This window comes from Schistocerca serialis, chromosome 10, assembly GCF_023864345.2.
Source record: "Schistocerca serialis cubense isolate TAMUIC-IGC-003099 chromosome 10, iqSchSeri2.2, whole genome shotgun sequence".
Taxonomy (NCBI): Eukaryota; Metazoa; Arthropoda; class Insecta; order Orthoptera; family Acrididae; genus Schistocerca; species Schistocerca serialis.
The window spans coordinates 251,501,766-251,529,078 of record NC_064647.1 but is presented as its reverse complement, the minus strand read 5'-3'; the positions used below and the strand labels follow the sequence as shown (position 1 = coordinate 251,529,078).

Below are 27,313 nucleotides of genomic sequence, written 5' to 3'. Positions count from 1 at the left end.
CGGCCTGGACGCGAATTTCAACCCCGCGATTCGCCTGGCAGCCAGGATGAGGCCGTCGATTGACCGCCTGCCCCTGGTGCGGATCGTCTTGCAGTGGTGCGCGCCCTTTCAGGAATCTCCTCCACCAGCCGTGCACACACGTCAGCGGGAGCCAGTGTTGCCCATACACAGCGGACACGCAACGGTGAATTCCGGGTAGGCCAGCGCCTCGGCCACCAGGAAACGAACCACACCTCTCTGCTCTACTCAGCTTGTCTCCGTGTCGGCAGATGGGCCCACACGCTAGACCTGTCCGCTAACAACCGAGGTCGTAAGCCAACATCCACATCTACATCCATACTCCGCAAGCCACCTGACTGTGTGTGGCGGAGGGTATCTTGAATACCTCTATCAATTGTCCCAGTCTCGTATTGTTCGTGGAAAGAAGGATTGTCGGTATGCCTCTGTGTGGGCTCTAATCTCTCTGATTTTATCCTCATGGTTTCTTCGCGAGATATACGTAGGACGGAGGAATATACTGCTTGAGTCCTCGGTGAAGGTATGTTCTCGAAACTTCAACAAAAGCCCGTGCCGAGGTACTGAGCGCCTCTCCTGCAGACTCTTCCACTGGAGTTTATCCATCATATCCGTAACGCTTTCGCGATTACTAAATGATCCTGTAACGAAGCGCGCTGCTCTCCGTTGGATCTCCTCTATCTCTTCTATCAACCCTATCTGGTACGAATCCCACACTCATGAGCAGTATTCAAGCAGTGGGCGAACAAGTGTACTGTAAAATACTTCCTTTTTTTCGGATTGCATTGCCTTAGGATTCTTCCAATGAATGTCAGTCTGGCATCTCCTTTACTGATGATCATTCCATTTTAAATCACTCCTAATGCCTAATCCCAGATAATTTATGGAATTAACTGCTTCCAGTTGCTGACCTGCTATATTGTAGCTAAATGATAAGGGATCTTTCTTTCTGTGTATTCGTAGCACATTACACTTGTCTACATTGAGATTCAATTGCCATTCCCTGCACCATGCGTCAATTCGCTGCAGATCCTCCTGCATTTCAGTACAATTTTCCATTATTACAACCTCCTGATATACCACAGCATCATCCGCAAAAAGCCTGAGTGAACTTCCAATGTCATCCACAAGGTCATTTATGTATATTGTGAATAGCACCGGTCCTACGACACTCCCCTGCGGCACACCTGAAACCACTCTTACTTCGGAAGTCTTCTCTCCATTGAGAATGAAATGCTGCGTTCTGTTATCTAGGAACTCTTCAATCCAATCAGACAATTGGTCAGATAGTCCATGTGCTCTTAATTTATTCATTAAACGACTGTGGGGAATTGTATCAAACGCCTTGTGGAAGTCAAGAAATACGGCACCTGCCTGGGAACCCGTGTCTATGGCCCTCTCAGTCTCGTGGACGAATAGCCCGAGCTGGGTTTGACACGATCGTCTTTTTCGAAATCCATGCTCATTCCTACAGAGTAGATTTCTAGTCTCCAGAAAATACCCGCGTCCACCCGTGACGCGGCCCACCGTCGCGCCCCTGCCACAGCGGTGACACAGTGAGGACCACTTGTCGTGCGGTCTGTGTATTATGGCGGGTGTTCGGTTTTCACTTGACTGCCCTTTATACCGATCCTTCCAGTACCACCACCACCACCACCACCACCATATCCTTTCAATTATAGTTATATCGTGGTCCCACAGTAATTTGATTCCCGGTAGTAATTTACATATGCCAGAGTTCCGCAGCCACGCTGGTTAGTTGCCGCACCCCCTCCGCTTTGTGCACTGAGTGTGTGCGCCCCGTCGTGCCGGTCGCGGCCCGCACCCAGACGGCCTCCGCTGTTGCAGAACACGCTGCGGTCGGGCCGGGCGACGCGCGCCGAGTCGCGCGTGGCGCTGATGGTGGCCGTGATGATCGCCGCCTTCCTGCTGGCCTGGACGCCCTACTCGGCGCTGGCGCTGCTCATCGCCTTCGGGGACCACCGGCTGGTCAGCCCCGGGCTGGCCGTCGTGCCGGCGCTCGTCGCCAAGTCCTCCATCTGCTACAACCCGCTCATCTACGTCGGCCTCAACACGCAGGTACGCCGCCCCCCGGCCTCCCGTGGTGGCACGCCCGGTCCACGCGCTCTCTGCGGTGTACGCCGCGCGGGACAAATTAACTGACTTATGACACCAGCTTACAACACCAGACACAAAGGTAATGTGATTACGGAAAAAACTGAATTAAGGGAAAAATAGAGCAGTGACATCACGAATTATTTGATTACAGGAAATCTTTTAATGCAGGGGAAAATGATTTGCAAACAAATATGGTGGACAAGACTGATGCTATAAAACAAAAGTTAATCGTATGCAGAAACCTACTTCAAGTTAATGGCTTGGACTTGAGACAGTCACTTCTGGACAAGACGTGACCACCTTCGTTCCAATCACTGAAAAATTTCGTCACGAGTTCTCAAAGAGATTTGAAAACGTTGCACGTTTAACACTTATTTCGATTTATTTGTCAGACCGTTCTGGCTTGTGGCTACTGATATACCTCCCTATTACCTCCGACTTGAATCGATAGACGTACAGTATAGCACCTGGCCCTATGACCTGTTTGTCCAGTCCAGTTATTGGTAACTGGAGTGCAAGGATCTTGTAAATCATACTTTTTGCGTTCTTCTGGACGTAATTCCGTAGGAACTTTTATTCCCTAACATTTGTTTGTGTGCATCTAAATGAGACGTGAAATACCAATTTTCATAGATTTAGCTTTAAAATACTTTAGTGGTTCTTTAATAATGATTTATTTTCAAAAAAGCTTTCATCCCCTATTTCACCCTAATACACGTTGCATTACCAAAAATGCTGAAACACGTATTTCTTTATTTCTGACCAAGAAACCAAAAACTAATTTTCGTAGGTCTGGTTGCCTCAACAACGATATATTTTCAGAAAATTTCAACCCTTTTAAGGAGGGTATTTCAAAAAATCCCCTCTTAATCAACGCCTACATTACAAGATCAACACCCTCTCCAAATTTCGAGTTTCTGTCCTTATCGGTTTTGGCTGGACGATGATGAGTGAGTGAGTGAGTGAGTGAGTGAGCGAGTGAGTCAATCAGTCAGTCAGTCAGGACACTGCCTTTTATACAGGGTGAGTCACTAATTAATGCGACCTAGAATAACTCTGAAAGTATGATAGTAGCTGAAAAGTTTGTGGGACAAATATTGCATGGGACAACGGAGGCCGTAACATGACGTTGGTTTTTTGTTGGTAGGTGGAGTCGCTTCAGAGATATGAAGGTCAACTTTGTTTTTTTTTTTTTTTTTTTTATGGGATGCTATAATTTGGCGCTTATTTTCTGATAGCGGCTATCGACACGAATCCAATGATGTGTAACAGTAAGGTCTTTGAAGGTCAGCGAATGTCGAAAAGGTGGCATGAATGTCCATTTAGAGAAGCTGTTCGAAGGGATGACCATTGGTATCAGTTCAGTGCTGCAGTCTTCTTATCGTGGATTGAGTGGTATTCCTTTCACTCCGGCACTTATCGAAGCACCTGTTCTGACAATTCTCTCTCGTATATCGTGCAAATAGTAAATATTCGTTGAATACGGCGTATCCATCTAACGTGCCATTGACATGTAAACACCATTCGATGGTTTCGCGATACAACACTAATAGGAACTGTAAGACTAGTATCGTGGCATCAAGCGAATGTGAATGATGTATTCCTTCGAAGAACAAGTCGATATGCTTCTCATTTACGGAGAATGCCAACGAAATTCAGTGAGAGCTAGAGACTTATACACTGAAAGATATCCTCAACGTACTCACCCTACACTTGGTACATTTGAATATGTGCATGATAAATTGAGAACAACTGGACCTTTAACGCATCGGAAACATATCCGGCAGAGGAAAGTTACTAACGAGGAAACGGAAATTGGTACTCTTCCCACTGTGGTTCGACATCCTTCTGCTAGTTCGCGTCAAATCGCAAGGAAATCTGGCATGAGCCAGAGTACTGTTGTTCATGTTCCGCATCGCCATAAATATCACACTTACCATATCAGACTCCCACCATGAATTAACTGATACGGACTGTATGCGTCTCACTGAATTCTGCCGATGGGCTCAACTTCAGAATCAGAGGGATGACACATCAATTTGATTTGATTTACTGACGAGACTACATTCACGAACCATAGAAATGCTAATTTGCGTAACATGCCTTATTGGGCAACTGAAAATCCATATTGGCTGCGGCAAGTCGCACACCAAAAATCGTGGTCGGTGAATGTATGGTGTGGGATCCTGGAGGGCACAATTATAGGCCCCTATTTCATCGAAGGAAATCTAAATAGAAGGAAGTACAGCACATTGCTGCAAAAATCATTAGGTGGTCTGTTATTGGAAGAAATACTTTTAGGAACAAGGAACAGAATGTGGTATCAACACGATGAGTGTCGGGAACATTTTTCGCTGATGGCTAGAAATGAGTTGCAGAGACAATTGCAAAGTCGTTGGAGTAGACGCGGAGGAGATGTGTCGTGGCCGGCTCGTTCGCCAGAATTGGCGCCTCTGGAGTTTTTCTTGTGCGGATTCGAAAACAAACATTGTTTATAAAGACGTTCCAACTACACTTGAAGATATACGAGAGAGAAATGTCAGAGAATGTGCTTCAATAAGTGCCGACGTGATAAGGAATACCGCTCAATCCATTGATAAGAAGATTGCAGCACTGCACTGATACCAATGGTTATCACTTCGAACGCCTTCTGTAAATTGACGTTGCTGCCACCTTTGTGACCTTCGAAGACCTTACTGTTACATGTCATTGGATTCGTCTCGATAGCCGCAATCAGAAAATAAGTGCCAATCTATAGCATCCCATTAAAAAAAAAACAATTGTGTGTGTGTTCTCTCCCGTACCGTATATCTTTGGAACGTGCTGAGAAATTCCGGCCAAAGCCGAAAACAACCAGGTGCCTTCCGATTATGACGAATGCTACATTCAGCTACAGCAAATATATTGCCCATATACTTATAATTCTGGTTTGAATATGACGCTGCTGCTGTTTCGGTTGAAAGAGAACTTGTGGTTACCACACTTAGCCTCAACTATGGAACTTGTTTTGTAATTAGTGCTTATCTTGTGACATGACGCTCGCTGCACATAATCTAGTACTGCAGGCCAGTAACCAACCCACCCACGATTCTTTAAATACCCGAACTCTTATGTATAAAAGAACTTCAAACGTCTGATTACAAGTGAGTAGGTGTGTTAAATATTTAATGTTGAGCATGTAAAACCTTCGTTAAAGACGCAAACACCAATCACGTTCGTTGTGCTGACAGCAGACTATAACCATGAAAATGTCAAAACCAAATCTGGTAATCTGCACGCCTTGACCTACACTGCTTCAAGACACGCCCACTAACTCCAACACCAGCCTTATTGTGTTACACTTTATGTTATTATCAAACAGTTGATTACACACAGGTGTGCAGAAGTTTAGGGAGATAGTAACATTCTACAGTGCGTTATTGTTAAGAGGCATATCTTGAAATTTGAACCATACACATGAAGAACTGCTACTGTGTACTACAAAAGGTAAGTTCATGAAATACCCGATGAGACAAACAGGAATGACACTTTCAATCAAAGATAGTAGTTACGCTGATATCACCACAGTTGGGATAATCGTCAGTTATCAGTGGGTACATTGTATGCACTTGGCACGTTTTTAATGCATAAACCTTTTAATTCATAAATTAAATTAATTATATTATAACTCTATATATTATCAAGATTTGGCTTCTTCATCTTATACAAATGATTATATAATATAACACAATTAATTTAAGTAATTCATAAAAAGGATGTGCATTAAAAACGTGTCTGGTGCACCCAGTGTACCCACTTAGTAATACATATAAAAATCCAGGCAAATTTTGAGCACACTAATTGAAATCTGTATAGAATGAAACCATTCTACTTTAAAGTAATAGGCATTTTAAGCACACTAGAATTAACTTTAAAAAATGCATTTTGATTATCAAATCCAGAGAGGAATGGCTATCTCCCACGAGATTATTATATAAAATGAATTTAATATTTTATACTTTTTTCAGTGTTCAACGACCCTCCAACACTGGTTTACTGTGAAAAAATCAGAACAATAAGTCTAGGTCATGAAATTCATTACCATTATTTTTAAGTTTCTTCATTCCTTTACGTCTCAATTTAATATCCCATACTTCAATAAGTCGAAAATCTCAACTACTAATTAATTTTGAATGTCATTTTTCAGTACCAAGTATACCATATGTTCATGGCTAGTATTCTGAAATTCACATTCGATAATGTTATATAAAAAATTTACTTGTAGCCTGCTGTGTAATAATCCTCATAACTGTGCTCCATCTAAACCATATTGCCATTAATAAAGTTTATATTATTGTTATTGAGTCTCATAAAATTGTCCTAAATCTGTCACATATTCAGTTTTACTCATATTTTGTCGTTTTCCAAATTTTCTGCATAGTGAATTTAGATATATCTTAGCCACAGCTCGCTTTCCTGGATTTCCCTGTATCTTAGCAGCACCTAAGTCAATAACTACGTTTTTTATACATTTTGTATACATATTATTAGTTTCAAACTCATGGGGGCTGCTTTCTAATTTTATTTTAATAAAGCAATTCAAACAGTTTCTAAACAGCACATCGCTTTTATTTCTAAAATTTCACGTTTTGTAAATTTCTAAAATCTTAAATCCTTTTTCTACAGCTCTATTTACTTCATCAGTTGTCCAAGTTCCAATAGAACGTATTTCATCATCATTTGATAACGTTTATTTATTCTTTCTTCTGTACATTTTACATGCAAAGGGAACGACAGTTTTTCGTTTGTTTCAATGTTCATTCATACCAGTAAAACAGGATGATACACTTCCCCAGGTGCTACTACGTAACATTTAATAAGCCCATACCATTTTTTTAGAATAGCACCATGAACATGTTCTATATATTTTTGTTGGATGACCTACGTGCAGTAATCATACTATTGTACAATTGGATAGAGACTACACATATCAATATAGCTTATTTTCGTGTTAACACCATGTGCTTCAGCTCGTAATTTAATTGTGTTTGTACAAACTCATTAAAATTTCTCTCTTGGACTCAATCATTGACACCTTCGTGTAATTGTAGCAATTTCTTAAGGTCTTTGTACACATCTGAGTTAATCTAATTGGCCACATGGAGTAGGCTGCATGGTCTGAGGTGCCTTGCCACAGTTTGCACAGCTCTCCCCATTGAAGCTACAAGTTCTCCCTCAGGCATGGGTTATATGTGTGTGTGTGTGTTGTCTGTAGCATAAGTTACTTTCAATGAGATTAATCTGTGCATAAGCATAAGGGCCAATGACCTCAGAAGTTTGGTCCCATAGGTACTTAAAACAAATTAAAAATTAAATCACATTCCAACATCTCTACAAAATTATACCCAGAATTTCGTTCTTCTGTACTTCTTGATAATGGCTTTTGATGTAAATTATCCATTATTCTCGATTATGTTGTTAACCATCTAAGTTTTAAAACATTTTTTTAAATCATTCCAAAAACAGCCGTGGTATTGATAAACAGCTTTTGGTTCTTTACAAAGCCATCTGCTATAGCTCGAGCTATATTTACTTCGCCACCATTCAGAGAATGTTGAGTATCATTACTGCTTAAACTATTGAACTGAACTGTTTGTTCTTTACTATAATCTTCCTACACTTCTTTTTGCTCAATACAACAATTCTTCTATTAGGTACATATTTAACAATTTCTGTTGTTTGTATGGCTATATACAGATCTAAATATTTACATAATGGAAGAATTGTTGTACTGAGCAAAAAGAAGTATAGCAAGCATAGGAAGATTATAGTAAAGTTCAGTTCAATAGTTTAAGTATTAATAATATTGAACATGCTCTTAATGATGGTGAAGTAAATATAACTGGAGATAAAGGAGATGCCTTTGCAAAGAAACCAATACTGGCTGGTTTTGGCAGAATTTAAAAAATGTCTTAAAACTGAAACGATTAAAGACATAAATGGATGGTTTATATCAAAAGCCATTAACAAGAAGAAGAGAAGAACGAAATTCTGGATGTAATTTTGTAGAGATGTTCGGTTGACTCAGCAGTATATAATGAACTTGAGGAATTGGTACAGTTATCTAAAGTTGTCAAACCACTGAATCCAAGATATGCTTTGTGGGGACTGTACAAATACAATTATATTAAGAGCGAAAGCAGATATTGTTAACACAAAAATAAGACATATTGATGTGTGTAGTCTCCATCCAACTATACAATATTATGATTGTTACCCTGTAGGTCATCCAACAAAAATATAAGAGAAGATGTTCAACGTATTATTCTAAAAAATTGTATGGGCTTGAAAAATGTGAAGCAGAAGCCCTAGAGAATTGTATCATCCTGTTTTACTGGTACGAATGAACATTGATGCAAATGAAAAACTGTTGTTTCCTTTTATGTAAAATATACAGAGGAAAGAATAAATAAATGTAATCACAATGATGATGAAAAAAATTTAATGGAACTTGGACAACTGATTAAGTAAATAAAGATGTAGAAGAAGGATATAAGATTTTAGATATTTATAAAATATGAAATTTTAGAAATAAAAGCGATGTGCTGTTTAAAAATTGTGTGAATGACTTTATTAAAATAAAATTAGAAACCAGTGCCCACGAGTTTCAGACTAATAACATGTATATAGAATGTGTAAAAAAAGTAGGTATTGACTTAGAAGCTGCTAAGATACAAGGAAATCCAGGTAAACGAGCCACTGGTAAGATATATCTAAATTCATTATGGGGAAAATTTGGAAGATGACAAAATAAGGTGTAAAACTAAATATGTGGCAGATTTAGAGCAATTTTATGAGACACTATTGGATGATCGATTAGATAATATAGATGTAAAATTTATTAATGAGAATATGGTTAAAATGAAGTGTTGTTTTGAGCACTATTACATACCTACAAATATTTTCGTAGCAGCATTCACTACATCAAATTCAAGGTTTAGATTATATGATATTTTAGATAAGCTAGGAAAAGCTGTCATATTTTGATACAATGTAGTATTTAATGACATTGGTGAAAATGCTATGGAAAAATTTTGTATGTTAGGTGAATGTACTGATGAATTACGAAGTAACTGGATTACAAACTCATTATTTTGAGAAGAATGATAAAAATAAAGTTATGTACTTTAAATTATTAGAATATTCAAAAGTTGAATGCTGAATCTGTGATAAGATTAACTGAGGATGAAGTGAAAGGAAAGACACAATTAGGGTGCAGCCAAATAACAAGATATGTGAATAAAAAAAGCATAACAAACAAAACAGTTAAGAAAGAACTCCCATTTCAGTATGATACAGGCTTTAAAATTTATTAATAAATTTTATGCTATATGAATGGAAGCCTCACTGAAGCAGCTCAACAATGCCAGAAATATTTTTGTAAAGAAAAAAAAGATTTTTGAGCTACCAGTAAGTTTTTTTTCTATAACTTTGCTGGTTGTGAATATTTGAATACTAGACATGGAGACAAAATATCCTTGTTACTGAATAATGAATTTAAAATTATTTGCTAGACAGATATTCGAAATTAATTAGTAGTTGGAACTCTAGACTTGCTGAAGAATGGGATAGTAAATTGAGATGTAAAGCAATCAAGAAAGTTAAAAGTAATGGTAATGACTTTCATGACCTAGAAATCTTGTTCTGATTTTTTTCACAGAAATCTCGTGTTGGATGATCATCCAACACTGAATCAAATGTAAAATATTAAATCCGTTTTATCTAAAAATGTCTTGTGGGATGGCCATCCCCCACTGAATTTCTACATTAAAATGAATTTTTTTAAACTAATTTTTAGAGTGCTCAAAACACCTTTACTTTTAATTAAAATTTTATTTTGTTTTCTAAAGATTTTAATTAGTGTGTTCAAAAATTGGGTAAATTTTTATACATAATACTAAGTGGGTACATTGTTGTGTTACTAATACATGACCTTTTTGGTGAATTAATTAAATTAATAATGTTATATAAACCTTTTTATAATATTATATATAATATTAAATAATATAATTAATTTAATTTATCTACTTAATTTGTTAAAAATGTTACACATTAGGAACATGTGAAGTCCACTCAACATACCGACTCACTAAAAGGTGTAATAAGGTGTGAGGGTGTGTGATCAGCACGGGCAGAAAAGCTTGTGTTTGGACGTTTGGGGACCAGGCATGCCAGTCCATTAGCCGAATGTCGTCTCACTCGAAGAGCTCCCCGACGTGTGCTGTTGGATGTGGTCACACACTGGCTTCCGCAAAATGAAGCCAGGGCCGAATACACTCCTCAAAAGAAGCATATGGGGATGGAGTACAGTGTCACAATGATGCTGACCTGATGAGCATTTCGTGTTGAAAGATTTGGTGGTCCATTTGGTATGATGTTATGCCTTGAGCAGTGTAAGCTTTCTATAAAATAGTTACTGTATGTGAGAAAACTGAATATACCTGATTTCAAAAAAATTCTCCTCATGTAATGTGTACTATAGATATGGAATTAAGTTACTGAGCTAAACTGCCTTTTGTTTGGCCCTGTATTACACTTGTGAGTACTGTAGTGAAATAAAACTTTAAACTTCACGATGTGTAAAATCTGAAATAAATAAAATGAATCTATTTAAATGACCAATGAAGCTAATTATGTGCTCAAAGAAAAATATATAACTAAAACACAGTACCAAAGTTCGTTGTGAACGTTGCGTGATACGAAGTCCAATATTTGACTTGTATCATCCACAAAAACAAATTACTGCTCTACTCGGAAGAAAATAACTGTTTGCAATTTCCAACACTGTTCACTGAAAGTTAATTTGTTTGCTAGCACGAAATCTGACAATCCTAACTGCACACTATTATCAAGAATGCAAAATGCCCTGAAATAGAAGTGACTCGCCTCTTGCTCAGCATGCTGCTTTTGTGTCTGGGGTAGTGACGTTCTCTAAATCAAATACAAATTTGCAGGCGCAGCAGATAAAGGAAAACAAATGCAAAAAAATTAGTATTTCCTTTCTCTCCATTTATCAGAAACAGTCTTTCAATACGTGTGGCGTAACGTGTAATGCACACACGACAAAATATTTGAAACTTTACTATGACTAATGGAGGTCGGTTTTACTTTAAAGAAAATCATTCTTGAGAAATAAAACTCTGATTATTGACAAAAAGACTGCATCACATAAGAAGACTTCAACAGATACAAAATATTCTCATTACATAACAATTATTTCAACTAACTCAGTTATCTGTGACTTAATGTAAAACAAAGAGGTCAAATTAATACTAATCGTGAAAGTTATTAGTTTTCTGATGAACTAATAGTTCTGACAAACAAACATTTCATTCTTGCGCATGGACTGGTTATCTGGAAAAATTCCTCCAAATTTTTCTCCATCAAAACAATACAAAAATGTATGTTTATGAACAACTTTTCATTTCTGGAATACAGTATTCCAGATAATTTCTTTCAGATTCATATACATCCAATCTCTTTCTCAAAAAAACTCATGCAGTCCGCTCATTCGTCTTTGTTCCAGTACAGTAAAGGTGAATTTTATACTATAGGAGGAAAGAGGTGGGAACCTTGCAGGAGGTATAGCGCCGCATGGACGCACATACCGGACCTGCAGCTCCTGGAACGTGGTACGCTCAACGGTGAACGTTACTGTCAGACTGCACTACTTCCGTGTGTGCGACTTTTCAGGGCTGGATTTGGCCATGACTTCATTTTTGAGGATGATTGTGTGCCATGACTTTGTCCAGGGGACCGTCATCAATCATGGTGACTTCAGTGTAATCATTTTCTTTGAACGAAAGTGTCATTCCTGTTCTTCTCATTGCGTATTTGTTTCTGTTAACATCTTTACTATACCACGGCTATTCTTCTTACGCATGGTCCAAGTTTCATCGAGGTATTTTCTTGGTATCGACACATCGTGGAAAGTTACCTTCGTACCTAAGTTTTCCACGCCAGTATTTCTCGTTATGGGTAGACTACTACAGCGTTTTAGATTTTTAGATTCAGTCAGTAACTGTATGAAGAGCTGGTGATAAAGTTTTTGCGGCTTCTTCACGCCACCAACCATCCAGCCGTGGTGTTCCTCCTGCCGGTCACCTAGGCGTGACGAAGTGACCCTTACACGTCTTCGCATAGGGCGCTGTCCTCTTACGCATGCCTTCTTACTACGGCGAGAGGAACCCCCGCTGTATGCTGCCTGTGGCGTACGAATCACTGTACGCCACATTTTAGTTGAGTGTGATTTATATCGTTCTGTCAGGGCGGAAGTTAATATTAGTGGGGATCTGCCCTCGATCTTAGCCGATGACGAGGCGAGTGTCAAGAAAGTTCTAAGGTACTGTGATGTTTCTGGGCTTCAGCCTAAAATTTTAGGTTGGACTTTTTAGTGTGTTGCTGAGTGGCTGACCACTCCTTTTTATTCTTGTAATAGAGCAGTTCCAAACATGTGCTATGTGTTTCATTTTAACCCCTTCCCCTACGTTGCAGTTCTCTTTACATGCTGCTTTCCACTTTGCTACTGTTGACGTGCACACTGCCTATGTACACTGTCACCTTTAATTTTAGTCTTATTTTTGCACTTGCTGCATTTTAGTGACACTCGTCCGTTATTGTTTCCGTTCGGGCGCTAAAGACTACACTGTTGAGCGCCCATAACACCATATCCATCCATCCATCACGCCAGCAGACGGACTGCTCTGCGGCTGGGCCCTGCTGGCGGTATTTACACGTTTAGTACTGTGGACGTTGCTAGATCGCTGGACACCGACTCCTCTGGGCATAGCCCTGCCTCTGACTAAATGTCAGTAACTCCTTAACATAAAGTGGCGAAAAGAAGTCCCAACACCAAAGATGTAATTAATGTAGAGTAATGAAATTTCGGGAATACATTTATCTAGGTGACTTATGTAAGTGATTAACATTCCACGATCACAGGTTAATGTCATCGCGAGATGTGAAACGCTGGTACATTAATAACCGATGAAACCCTGAGAATGTTGCATGCAACCGTCCAAACGTGCATGCATCGTGTTGCACACCTGCCGGATGTCAATTTTTGGGATGGAGTTCCATTCGTGCTGCACTTTTTCGGTCAATACAGGCACAGTTAATGCGGGTTGTGAATGACGCTAGAGTTGCTGTCTGGTGATGTTCCGTATGTGCCCGAATGCAGACAGATCTGGTGATCGAGCAACCCAGGCAACATGTTGACACTTTGTAGAGCATGCTGGGTTACAACAGTGGTGTGTGGGCGGGCGTTATCCTGTTGGGGAAACACGCCCGTGACTGGTGTTCACTAACTGCAGCACAACAGCTCAGATCACCAGTCTGACGTACGAATTTGCAGTTCAGGTGCGTCGGACAGTCACGAGAGCGGTCCTGCTGTCATACGAGATACCACAACTCCAGTGTGTCCAGCATGCAGACAGCTTGTGTGTCGGGCACCTTCTCCACACCGGAGACGGTGCCCAACCTCGTACTGATAAGTGGGCTGACACTGCCGGGATCTTTATCTATATCTACATCTACATCTACATTTATACTCCGCAAGCCACCCAACGGTGTGTGGCGGAGGGCACTTTACGTGACACTGTCACTACCTCCCTTTCCTGTTCCACTCGCGTATGGTTCGCGGGAAGAACGACTGCCGGAAAGCCTCCGTGCGCGCTCGAATCTCTCTAATTTTACATTCGTGATCTCCTCGGGAGGTATAAGTAGGGGGAAACAATATATTCCATACCTCATCCAGAAACGCACCCTCTCGAAATCTGGACAGAAAGCTACACCGCGATGCAGAGCGCCTCTCTTGCAGAGTCTGCCACTCGAGTTCGCTAAACATCTCCGTAACGCTATCACGCTTACCAAATAATCGTGTGACGAAACGCGCCGCTCTTCTTTGGATCTTCTGTATCTCCTCCGTCAACCCGACCTAGTACGAATCCCACACTGATGAGCAATACTCAAGTATAGGTCGAACGAGTGTTTTGTAAGCCACCTCCTTTGTTGATGGACTACATTTTCTAAGGACTCTCCCAATGAATCTCAACCTGGCACCCGCCTTACCAACAATTAATTTTATATGATCATTCCATTTCAAATCGTTCCGCACGCATACTCCCAGATATTTACCAGAAGTAACTGCTACCAGTGTTTGTTCTGCCATCATATAATCATACAATAAAGGATCCTTCTTTCTATGTATTCGCAATACATTACATTTGTCTATGTTAAGGGTCAGTTGCCACTCCCTGCACCAAGTGCCTATCCGCTGCAGATCTTCCTGCATTTCGCTGCAATTTTCTAATGCTGCAACTTCTCTGTATACTACAGCATCATCCGCGAAAAGCCGCATGGAACTTCCGACACTATCTACTAGGTCACTTCAATCCAGGCAAATGCCGGGATGGTTCCTCTGAAAGGGCACGGCCGACTTCCTTCCCCATCCTTCCCTAATCCGATGAGACCGATGACCACGCTGTCTGGTCTCCTTCCCCAAAACCAACCAACCAACCAACTAGGTCACTTATATATATTGTGAAAAGCAATGTTCCGATAACACTCCTCTGTGATACGCCAGAGGTTATCTTAACGTCTGTAGACGTCTCTCCATTGAGAATAACATGCTGTGTTCTGTTTGCTAAAAACTGTTCAACCGAGCCACGCAGCTGGTCTGATATTCCGTAGGCTCTTACTTTGTTTATCAGGAGACAGTGCGGAACTGTATCGAACGCCTTCCGGAAGTCAAGGAAAATGGCATCTACCTGGGAGCCTGTATCTAATATTTTCTGGGGCTCGTGAACAAATAAAGCGAGTTGGGTCTCACACGATCGCTGTTTCCGGAATCCATGTTGATTCCTACAGAGTAGATTCTGGGTTTCCAGAAATGACATGATACGCGAGCAAAAACATGCTCTAAAATTCTGCAACAGTTCGATGTCAGAGATATAGGCCTATAGTTTTGCGAAACTGCTCGACGACCCTTCTTGAAAACTGCGACTACCTGTGCTCTTTTCCAATCATTTGGAACCTTCCATTCCTCTAGAAACTTGCGGTACACGGCTGTTAGAAGGGGGGGAAGTTCTTTCGCGTACTTTGTGTAGAATCGAATTGGTATCCCGTCAGGTCCAGTGGACTTTCCTCTGTTGAGTGATTTCAGTTGCTTTTCTATTCCTGGGACACTTATTTCGATGTCAGCCATTTTTTCGTTCGTGCGAGGATTTAGAGAAGGAACTGCAGTGCGGTCGTCCTCTGTGAAACAGCTTTGGAAAAAGGTGTTTAGTATTTCAGCTTTACGCGTGTCATCCTCTGTTTCAATGCCATCATCATCCTGGAGTGTCTGGATATGCTGTTTAGAGCCACTTATTGATTTAACGTAAGACCAGAACTTCCTAGGATTTTCTGTCAAGTCCGTACTGTAACAGTTGTGTTAATAAATGTGACACTTCTGTCACTCAATGTAACTGGGTTTTCTCTTTTGATGCTGTCAATTGTCAGGATGAGCATTCTAAAGCATTCTGTCAGGGTGAAAATATTAAATAAATTAACTTTTCTCTCTTAATAACATGTGGGCAGGGTGGGTTCTTCCTTGGCTCGGGTATGAGGTCGAATGAAACATCATTTTTACCTAAGATAACTTTTATTGAAGATTTGTACAGCTGTATCTTACGGGATGTTCTGGTTCAGAGAGCGGCAGCTGTGTTGTTTGTGAAGTCTTCTGCTGTGGCAGCGGCGGCGGCGGCGGCGGCGGCGGCGTCTGATTACGCGTAGCGGTGTGTATCTCGTGTCGCCGTCTCGCCAAGTTGACTGGAGACGTGCAGCGCGAGGTGGCCCGTTTAATTATTGCGAGCGAAGTCGTGCATCGGATGGTGATACCTTGGATGTGGCGTCCCAGTGTTTCTCTTCTCTAAGCGGCCGCGTGTGTTGTGCGTCGACCAGCGGAGCGGCGCGGCGGGGCAAGGCCAGTGTCCCGAACTCGAACCACGGACTCCTGCTTGCCAGTCTTCGGCTGTCAGGTCTTCATCCCAGCTCACAGGTGACTGCTGAGGTGAGGCCGTCTCCTTCCCGTCCTCATGAGTCACCCGGGTACGTAAAAATCAGACTTCAAATACCTTTTAACTTCTGTCTTCTGGCGCCGCGGCTGCTGCTTGCTATTCCATTACAGCGGCGGACTTGGTGCGTCTGTGCATGATGCAGTCTCTTCTTGCATGACGGTCTTCAGCACCGAAACTGACTGAAAACTACTGCTACTCTTCTTTTCTTCCTTCGTCTCTCATCTTCGTCTCTGTCCCCATCTTCATCTGTCGGGCCCACCGCGTCTCGCGTATTTATTCACTTCAGTTCACTGGAGGTGAACGACTTCACGGCCATTGCCTCTTCTGTCATGTTGAAAAGCTTCTCGAAGAATCTTCTTGACCTCGGTCATTGGCTCTTGGAATGTAGGCGGGGGCCTCTGATCGCATGTGACGACTGAGAAACACGTGAGCCGGTCATTGCCTCTTCCGTCACGTTGAAAAGCTTCTCGAAGAATCTTCTTAACGTCGGTCATTGGCTCTTGGAATGTAGGCGAGGGCCTTTGCTCACATGCGACAACTGAGAAACACGTGAGCCGGTCGGGCGATGCCCTGACGGCTGAATCGACAGCGCCCACTTATGTGGAACTTGCTGACTTCACGGTCATTGTCTCTTCTGCTCTGCTGTTGTGCCCGCTGTGTGCCAGTATGTAACTCTCCAAACTAAACCAAGTTTTCCATTTATATTCTAATTTCTAGTTCACTTTGATTTCACTAATTTATTTACTTAAGTACCACTCAACATTCCTCCACCCTTCGGAGAAATTCGCCATCGAATTTACCACTCAACATTCCTCCACTCTTCACACGGAAAAAGCACAAGCACTGAAAACTCTCGACTTAGAAGATTACACACGCTTCACATTAAGTATGTGGAAAATACTTTATCACTTTACAAAAGCACTGTACGGTCAGGAATCACATAGTTCTTACATAAATGGTTGTAATAAGTGTAACAAATCTTGATGACAATGAATAAACAAAAAAATTGATTTTGCTCTTAGAAAATTACAGAGCAACAGCTGTTTAATCTACCCTATACTAATGCAAGAATATCTATTCTACAGTATTGTTTATGTTAACAAGAGACTGTTTAATAAAGAATGAAGTACAATAAACAAAATTAATACACTAATGCTCAAAAGTAACTGCTGAAGTACACCAGTTAAGAGTGTGGTATCCAGTTAACAGGGATTTGATGAAGTGGTATATTATTATTTGGCTTATTTTTTCGTCCTAAATAAAAGGAAGCTGTACAAAGCAGAAACACCAACACAAAGGTTCCAGATAACCGTTCCTAGCATTATAATTTTAGTTTTGTGTTCACTTTTTAATTTTAAGACATGTTGCATCATAACATCGGCATCAGTTTTGCTTTGCTGTGAGTTTATGAACGTATCTAATGGCTTCAGAAGGGAACTGTCAAGGGAGTAATTGAGGTGGGATAGGTTTTGTGTAGGAAATGCTTCCATGGCGTTTTCTTGAAAAAGCAAACATGGTTATGGACCTACGAACCTAGTAAAAAGAAAAATAAAGAAAAGAAGAAATACATTGTTAACTACAAGATCTACGTGTTTCTACGTTCAACTTTTTTTTTATATAAACCATTATCATGCATTAATTATTTACATTTGTATACTGTCCACAGTCTACTAAGATTCAACTAGGACATTCGCACCCTTGAACGAAGATTGTATGGTGCCATGTCTGTATGTTGTGCTGGCGTGGCCACTCTTTTTCCTTTACGGGAACTTCCTCCACCCTTCGGAAAAGGAGACACTATTGTTGAAGGAATTACATCTGGAGCGCCCTTAAAAGGTTTTAAACGACTTGCATGGACAATGGTAGTTCGGGTGGGCAGTTGCAATTTAACGTTGACTGGTGACGTGATCTCAATAATTTGATAAGGACCTCTGTAGTTTGTTACAAATTTCTTCGTTTTTCCTTTCGCTATGTAAGGAGTTGAAAGCATAACCCACTGACCGATTGTGTAATTTGGATATTTAGCTTGGGTATTACCTAATCTTTCCTGTCGTTCCAAAGCCTTTGTATTAGATTTTTGAACCTTTTTCCATACATCCTTCATCATTCGACTGAAATCTCTTACTGTTTCTCCGACTTTTCCGTTTTTCTGCCTGATTACATCAAAAGGGGACGGCATTTTTTTTTCCATAGACCACTTCATAAGGTGACATGCCAGTTGCTTCATGCGTTTTGGCGTTGTATACCGACACGATTATTGGTAAATACGTATCCCAATTAGAATGTTGTTCGTTAATATAATAACTAAGCATCTTGCCAATTGTCCGATGAACTCTTTCTGTGCGCCCGTTGCACTGAGGGTGTAACGGAGTTGTGCGTAATTTGCGTATTTTTAATAAGTGGCATAGCTGTTTCATTAATTCAGACATAAAATTAGATCCCTGATCTGTGATAATAGCTTCAGGTACTCCAAATTTAAGTATCCAGTTGTTAACTAAAGCTTGGGCAACTGTATTTGCTTGCTGATCTGGGAGACTCACCATAGCTAGATAGCGTGGAAAGTGATCGATAATTGTAAGAACATACTTATTACCAGCAGGTGTTTTATGAAATGGCCCGTAGTGATCCACTCCGCAGATTTGATATGGACATGAAGCCTCGGGGAGCCTCTGTAAGGGTATTTTTGAACGAGAAAGTTCAGCTCGTTGTGCGCACGCAATGCAATTACGAACGTACTGCGCAACATCCTGCTTTCTGGTTTGCCACCAAAATCGCTCTGCTACTCGTCTTTCGGTTGTCCGCTGTCCACCGTGTCCTGCAAGGATATGATCGTGGGCCTCTGCCATTATTTCTTGTGTAAGGTGTTGGGGAACAACAATTCGCGGTCCAAGTTTTGTTTTACGGCATAATACACCATCTTCAAAGCAAAATTGTTTTTGAGTTGCGTATTTTTTACATTCCGTATCCTCATCTTGTGCCTTTCTCCAGTCCTCAGTATCTCGGCCTGTTGCTTCCAAAAGTGCTATTTTCCGACTTAGGCAATCTGCATTCGTGTGTTTTTTGCCTGGTTTATGGATAACTTCGAAATCCATTTCGGAAAGACATAGGGCCCAACGGGTAAGATGACTAGATGGATCCTTTAATCCAAGCAACCATTTTAAAGCTGCGTGGTCTGTAATAACCTTGAATTTTCTACCATACAAGTAGCATTTAAAGTATTTGATACCATAAACAACACTTAACAATTCTTTCTCCGTTGTGGAATAATTTCTTTCTGCCGTTGTTAGTTGTCTCGAAGCGTAGGCTATGAGGTGTTCTGCGCCATTAATATTCTGACTCAAAACAACTCCTACTGAATGACCACTTGCGTCACAGGATAAAATAAATTCTTTATTATAATCTGGGTAGGCTAATACAGGACTGTGTGTTAACTTATCTTTAAGGGTTTGAAATGCAGATTCACAATCTTCAGACCAATGAAATTTTGCACCCTTTTTCAATAATTGGGTTAAGGGTCGGGCAATTTCAGCAAAATTTTGAACATATTTTCGGTAATACGATGCGAGACCAATGAAACTTTGTACTTCCTTAACGCGTTGTGGTGTTGGGAAGTCCTTAACTGCCGAAATTAATCGAGGATCTGTTTTAATTCCTTTTTCACTAATGACATGCCCTAGGTATGTAACCTCTGTCAATGCAAAACTACATTTTTCCATATTTAATGTTAACTTAGCTTTTCTAAGTCTCTGAAAAACATTACACAGACGCACAGCATGTTCATTAATGTCTCTCGAGAATACAATAATATCGTCTAGATATCCACAACATTGCTGAGTTTTGAGTCCTCGCAATACTCCATCGAGTAGTCTTTGAGAAGTTGCTGGTGCATTTTTCAAACCGAAAGGCATTCTTTTAAATTGCCAGTGGCCTCCAGGGGTAGAAAATGCTGTTTTATGCCTATCTTCAGGAGCAACTTCCAATTGATGATATCCACTACGTAGATCGATTGTTGAAAAGTATTTACTGTTACCCAAACTGTCAATGATATCTGTAATGTTTGGAAGAGGATAAACATCTGAGATAGTTTGTTTGTTAAGGTGTCTGTAGTCACAACAAAATCTATATCGTTTCGTACCGTCGGGAGACTTCTTTGGAATAATTACAAAATTTGAATTATAAGGCGAATCAGAATATTCTATAATTCCATCTTTTAGATGCTGTTCTATAAATCCATCCAGTACTGGCTGTAAGTGATGCGCAACTCTATAAGGCTTCCTATAAACTGGGGGGCTATTTCCTGTTGGGATCCTATGCTGTGTGATGTCTGTTGCTGGCAATGGACCTTCTGCATTAAATAAATCTTGGAACTCAACTAAAACTGCTTCTATCGTGTCTCTATCCTTTCCTTTCAAATGCTCAATCTTCTGGTGCAATGCGGTTTTATAGGCGTCTGGTTTCTGACCATCATTAATATCTGACCAAATGAAATCTGCTTCTTCAAAAGTACTGACTGTAGCTACTAATATTCCCTTATGCAACTCTTTGTCCTCCACTCCGAAATTGTCAATATGCACCGGTACTTTTCTTTCTCCCTCAACGTCTTGAACCCGTACAACACTCCTACGTACAAAACAATGTGATAGATCTAATTCCTCATTTTCCTCTAAAGGCTCTATTAGACACACTGTATCTGTAGGTACTTCGGGGTCAACGGTCATCCAGAAAAGTTTTCCTGAGCCAGATGGTATCTGATCCCGCGAATCAACCTTCAAGGACGTTGCACGCAGTGTAGTTGATTTCGCCTTCCGGTTGGGGAAATCTTGCGGCAGAGGGCCCTTTGCAGCGGTGTCACCTAGCTGAAACACTATTCCGCTAAGTTCTACTGTTTGCTGTCTGAGGTCGATTTTAGCGTGATGTTTATTCAGGAAATCCAACCCTAGGATCGCGTCGTACCCGTCAGTTACCTTTGTTACCACTTCTACATCTTCCTGAAATTGTACACCGTGAATATAGAAAATCAATGATGTACATCCTAATGACTTAACTGTACCTCCTCCTACTCCATTCAATCTATACCTTGGAGGGTCATATTTCTTTTCTCCAATACATTCATTACTTACTATTGATACGTTTGCGCCTGTATCCACCAGTATCCTTGCCTCTTTATCCTGTATGGTAGCAGATAACCAGCATTCCGCCTTCACATTCGCCTTAATGGCATGAAATTTTATTGGGAACGCCTGGCGGCGGCTCAGACATTCCAGTTTGAGTTTAACTGATTTCTATTTCCAAAAACTTTCTTAGGCCTGCATTCCTTGAATGTGTGACCTATTCTTTGACAATTAGAGCATTGAGGTTGTCTGCAGTTTTTTGCTATATGTCCGTGTCAATCGCACCTAAAACATCGTACTCCTGCTGAAAATATATTTCGCTTCTCCTTGTATCTGGTGGCAATGTCAATTTCTTCAAAAGCTGTCGCCACAGATACAGCTTCTGCTAAATTTTTAGGAAACTCTGCCCTGACACGACGGGGCGTTTCAGGAGGTAACCCACGTAAAAATGTATCCAGAGCTCTACCTTCTGCCTCTTGTAAAATAACCTTATTTGCTTCATCACTAGTTGTCAACTGATAGGTGTTAATATTAACTTTTCTAATCCTATCTACAAAGCTTTCTAACGACTCGTTTTGCCTCTGAGTGATAGTGTTTAATTTTTCCCTATAAAATCTACAGCTGTTCTGTTTTTGAAAACGTTTAAGCAATCCTTTCTTCAATTCCTCAAATGTTGGAGCATTCCGTAATTCTTCATGGTATAAGACGTGTGCTTTAGCCTCTCCTGTCAATCTTAACTTTGTCATTTGTAAGAGCTGTTCATCTGACCATGATCCTAACTTTGCAGCTGCTACTAAATCATCAAAAAAGGCTGTTATGTCCTCGCCAGGTTTACCTGAAAAAGGAGTTACTAAAGCTGCTGCTGAGGAATCTAGGGTGGGAGGGATTGAACTGGTTTGCCTAACCTCACACAACTGCTTAAACAATGCATTATTATCATTTTTAAGCTGTGCTATTTGATTAACTAAGCTCTGAATAGCTTCATCAGTAGAAACCGCTTGTGGTGCTGACTCTGACTTTGTACGATTTCGTGTCATCATTTTACAAACTGTTAGTTACACAATCTTCCTATACTGAATTTAAAAGATGTTTAAATATTTCCGACAAACTCTTAAAATCATAAGAGAAAATACACTTATAAATAAAGAAAATATTACGACTGATATGCAAACCTCTATCCCTTCACACATTAAAAAATACTAACTGGGGACCGTTAGTGACTGTCATTCACACCTCATATTGAGCCAAGGGTTTTTCTCTGACACCAAATGTAACAGCTAAAACGGCTTCTGACGCCAAATGTAACAGTTGTGTTACTAAATGTGACACTTCTGTCACTCAATGTAACTGGGTTTTCTCTTTTGATGCTGTCAATTGTCAGGATGAGCATTCTAAAGCATTCTGTCAGGGTGAAAATATTAAGTAAATTAACTTTTCTCTCTTAATAACATGTGGGCAGGGTGGGTTCTTCCTTGGCTCGGGTATGAGGTCGAATGAAACATCATTTTTACCTAAGATAACTTTTATTGAAGATTTGTACAACTGCATCTTACGGGATGTTCTGGTTCGGAGAGCGGCAGCTGTGTCGTTTGTGAAGTCTTCTGCTGCGGCAGCGGCGGCGGCGGCGGCGGCGTCTGATTACGCATAGCGGTGTGTATCTCGTGTCGCCGTCTCGCCCAGTTGACTGGAGACGCGCAGCGCGAGGTGGCCCGTTTAATTATTGCGAGCGAAGTCGTGCATCGGATGGTGATACCTTGGATGTGGCGTCCCAGTGTTTCTCTTCTCTAAGCGGCCGCGTGTGTTGTGCGTCGACCAGCGGAGCGGCGCGGCGGGGCAAGGCCAGTGTCCCGAACTCGAACCACGGACTCCTGCTTGCCAGTCTTCGGCTGTCAGGTCTTCATCCCAGCTCACAGGTGACTGCTGAGGTGAGGCCGTCTCCTTCCCGTCCTCACGAGTCGCCCGGGTACGTAAAAATCAGACTTCAAATACCTTTTAACTTCTGTCTTCTGGCGCCGCGGCTGCTGCTTGCTATTGCATTACAGCGGCGGACTTGGTGCGTCTGTGCATGATGCAGTCTCTTCTTGCATGACGGTCTTCAGCACCGAAACTGACTGAAAACTACTGCTACTCTTCTTTTCTTCCTTCGTCTCTCATCTTCGTCTCTGTCCCCGTCTTCATCTGTCGGGCCCACCGCGTCTCGCGTATTTATTCACTTCAGTTCACTGGAGGTGAACGACTTCACGGCCATTGCCTCTTCTGTCACGTTGAAAAGCTTCTCGAAGAATCTTCTTAACGTCGGTCATTGGCTCTTGGAATGTAGGCGAGGGCCTTTGCTCACATGCGACAACTGAGAAACACGTGAGCCGGTCGGGTGATGCCCTGACGGCTGAATCGACAGTGCCCGCTTATGTGGAACTTGCTGACTTCACGGTCATTGTCTCTTCTGCTCTGCTGTTGTGCCCGCTGTGTGCCAGTATGTAACTCTCCAAACTAAACCAAGTTTTCCATTTATATTCTAATTTCTAGTTCACTTTGATTTCACTAATTTATTTACTTAAGTACCACTCAACAGTACATAGAATTTTACTTTCGAATTCACTGAACGCTTCACGCATAGCCCTCCTTACGCTAACTTTGACATCGTTTAGGTTCTGTTTGTCTGAGAGGTTTTGGCTGCGTTTAAACTTGGAGTGAAACTCTCTTTGCTTTCGCAGTAGTTTCCTAACTTTGTTGTTGAACCACGGTGGGTTTTTCCCGTCCCTCACAGTTTTACTCGGCACGTACCTGTCTAAAACGCATTTTACGATTGCCTTCAACTTTTTCCATAAACACTCAACATTGTCAGTGTCGGATCAGAAATTTTCGTTTTGATCTGTTAGGTAGCCTGAAATCTGGCTTCTATTACTCTTGCTAAACAGATAAACCTTCCTCCCTTTTTTATATTCCTATTTACTTCCATATTCAGGGATGCTGCAACGGCCTTATGATCACTGATTCCCTGTTCAGCACTTACAGAGTCGAATATTTCGGGTCTGTTTGTTATCAGTAGGTCCAAGATGTTATCTCCACGAGTCGGTTCTCTGTTTAATTGCTCGAGGTAATTTTCGGATAGTGCACTCAGTATAATGTCACTCGATGCTCTGTCCCTACCACCCGTCTTAAACATCTGAGTGTCCCAGTCTACATCTGGTAAATTGAAATCTCCACCTAAGACTATAACATGTCGAGAAAATTTATGGGCAATGTATTCCAAATTTTCTCTGAGTTGTTCTGCCACTAATGCTGCTGAGTCGGGAGGTCGGTAAACGGAGCCAACTATTAACGTAGCTCGGTTGTTGAGTGTAACCTCCACCCATAATAATTCACAGGAACTATCCACTTCTACTTCACTACAGGATAAACTACTACTAACAGCGACAAACACGCCACCAGCGGTTACATACAATCTATCGTTTATCAACACCGTCTGTGCCTTTCTAAAAATTTCGGCAGAATTTATCTCTGGCTTCAGCCAGCTCTCTGTACCTACAACGATTTCAGCTTCGGTGCTTTCTATCAGCGCTTGAAGTTCCGGTACTTTACCAATGCAGCTTCGACAGTTTACAATTACAATACCGATTGCTGCTTTGTCCCCACATGTCCTGACTTTGTCCCGCACCCTTTGAGGCTGTTTCCCTTTCTGTACTTGCCCGAGACCATCTAACCTAAAAAAAAAAACGCCCAGTCCACGCCACACAACCCCTGCTACCCGTGTAGCCGCTTGCTGCGTGTAGTGGACTCCTGACCTATTCAGAGGAACCCGAAACCCCGCTTTTGGGGAAACACCCCCCGCGACAGCTGTTCACAAACTGCAGCACAACAGCTCAGATCACCAGTCTGACGTACGAATTTACAGTTCAAGTGCGTCGAATGGTTACGAGAGCGGTCCTGCTGTCATACGAGATACCACAACTCCAGTGTCTCCAGCATGCAGACAGCCGGTCTGTTGGTCACCGGAGACGGTGCCCAGCCTCGTACTGATAAGTGGGCTCACACTGCCGAGATCTTTGCCCATTTGACTCGACCTCGCAATCAGTGAAACGTCATCGCGCACCCTCTCAGCCCGTGACGCTTCACTTCGTTTCCCCCTCGCTTCTGCGCGCTCCACCTGTTTGCTGTTCCCGCGACCGCTGCCTCCGGTGCCGCAGCAAACCGGGCTCCGCTATCAGCGATGCCGCGCAAGCTGGCAGCTGCGGTCCCTGGCTTCTGGCTGCAGTTCCATACCGGGGGAAGCGGCCGCCCTTCCAGCAGCCGGCGGTCCTTCCGTCCCCCTCGCGCCCTGGACCGCCCCAACGGGGTCCGCGGGTGAAACGCCTCGTCGCCGCGACTCACAAACTGAGGCGCCGCCGTAATTAAGCGCCCCCCGCACACGGCCGCCTTTCCGACGTTCCGCGCCTCCACTGACACTCGTTAGCAGGAAATTGCCTCCGGTCCGCTCCAGCGCCCGCCGCTGGAGGCCGCAGGGAGCGCGGCGCTGGACCGGCCCGCCACACACGTCGCGCCGAAGCAAACTGCCGCCCACTCTGCAGCCCGTAACATCTCTGGCCCTCTGGCCAGCGCCGCTTTATTCCCACAAATTACACCCGTAAAGAGCGGGAGTAGCGCCAGAGGCTGACGTAGCAGCAGCAGGCAGCAAACGGGAACGTCGTGTTCCAAATTCCGTGTTTACAGATCTGTCCACGCAGGCGTGTCGTACGGACGTGCTGCTGCGCCAGCGTCGCCCAGGTCGCCGTATGGAAGACACAGCAGTAGGCGTCCCTGCCGCTCAGATACAGCTAAAACAGCTGAAAACAAATAAGTTGCCAGGTCCGCACGAAATCCCAGTTCGATTTTATACAAAAAGTCCTCTACGGCGCTGATCTATTATCTAGCGCTCATTCTGAATATCTCGCTCGACGCAAAGTCCCAACCGACTGAAGAAAAATGCAAGAAAGTTCAGTATATGAGAAGGATAAAACAACTGTAACGTCCCCTTAGAAAAATTAATGAATTACTGTGCTGATAAACCTCTTATGTTATTAGATTTTCAAACAGCTGAGCAAAACTATACGTACTCAGACATTTCGCTCTTTACCTATTCTGATCAACACTAAACTGACACACAATATTTTAAGCGCAACGCAATCTGACTTTCAATAATCCTTACAAAAGAATGGCCCTGACTAACAACAACCTATACCTTTCATGAATTCTTACCTCACAAAAATCTTCATTTCTCGAACTACTGCAATACAGCGAGCGCCAATACTGCCAGCTAAATAAAAGATTCAAAGTACTGAAGGCACTAACTACTGATAGGCATAGTTAGCAAATGAAAGATTTTGATAGAGAACAAACAATGTATTTACCTTAATAGTGTTCAAAAGTCATAATATATATATATATATCAGTTCATGACGTCCAGTCTTACAAATTTACTGTCACTGTCCAGATCATCCACTCTCAAAACTCCGCCATGTCACTCCCCACAGCCAGCCGCGGTGTTCTAGCGGTTCTAGGCGCTCAGTCGGGAACCGCGCGACTGCTACGGTCGCAGGTTCGAATCCTGCCTCGGGCATGGATGTGTGTGATGTCCTTAGGTTAGTTAGGTTTAAGTAGTTCTAAGTTCTAGGGGACTGATGGCCACAGATGTTAAGTCCCATAGTGCTCAGAGCCATTTGAACCATTTGAATCACTCCCCACATCCACCACTGCTGGCGGCTCACCTCCAACTGCCCAACGCTACGCGCTGTTAACATCCAGTTGCCCAACACTACAATACCAACAACAATGCAAACCAGCCACAGACTGCACACAGCACAGCCAGTGATTTTCGTACAGAGCGCTACGTGGCGTTACCGATAAAAGGACCTAAACAGCCTACTTACACAACGAAACCGAAAATTACAGACTATTCTCCTTAACATAGGTTTCCCGCCGAATTCCTGAGTACCT

The 27,313-nt window shown here is 42.0% G+C and overlaps 1 protein-coding gene across 1 annotated transcript in view; it reads left to right on the top strand.

Annotated features, from left to right (window-relative positions):
- LOC126424733 (pinopsin-like) overlaps positions 1–25,731 on the top strand; it is a 173,983-nt gene extending 148,252 nt beyond the window's left edge. The window contains exons 5-6 of the mRNA XM_050087452.1: positions 1,864–2,094; positions 25,528–25,731. Coding sequence (XP_049943409.1) covers positions 1,864–2,094; positions 25,528–25,731 — 435 coding nt within the window. The remainder of the gene's footprint in view (positions 1–1,863; positions 2,095–25,527) is intronic.
- The last annotated feature ends 1,582 nt before the right edge of the window (positions 25,732–27,313 follow it).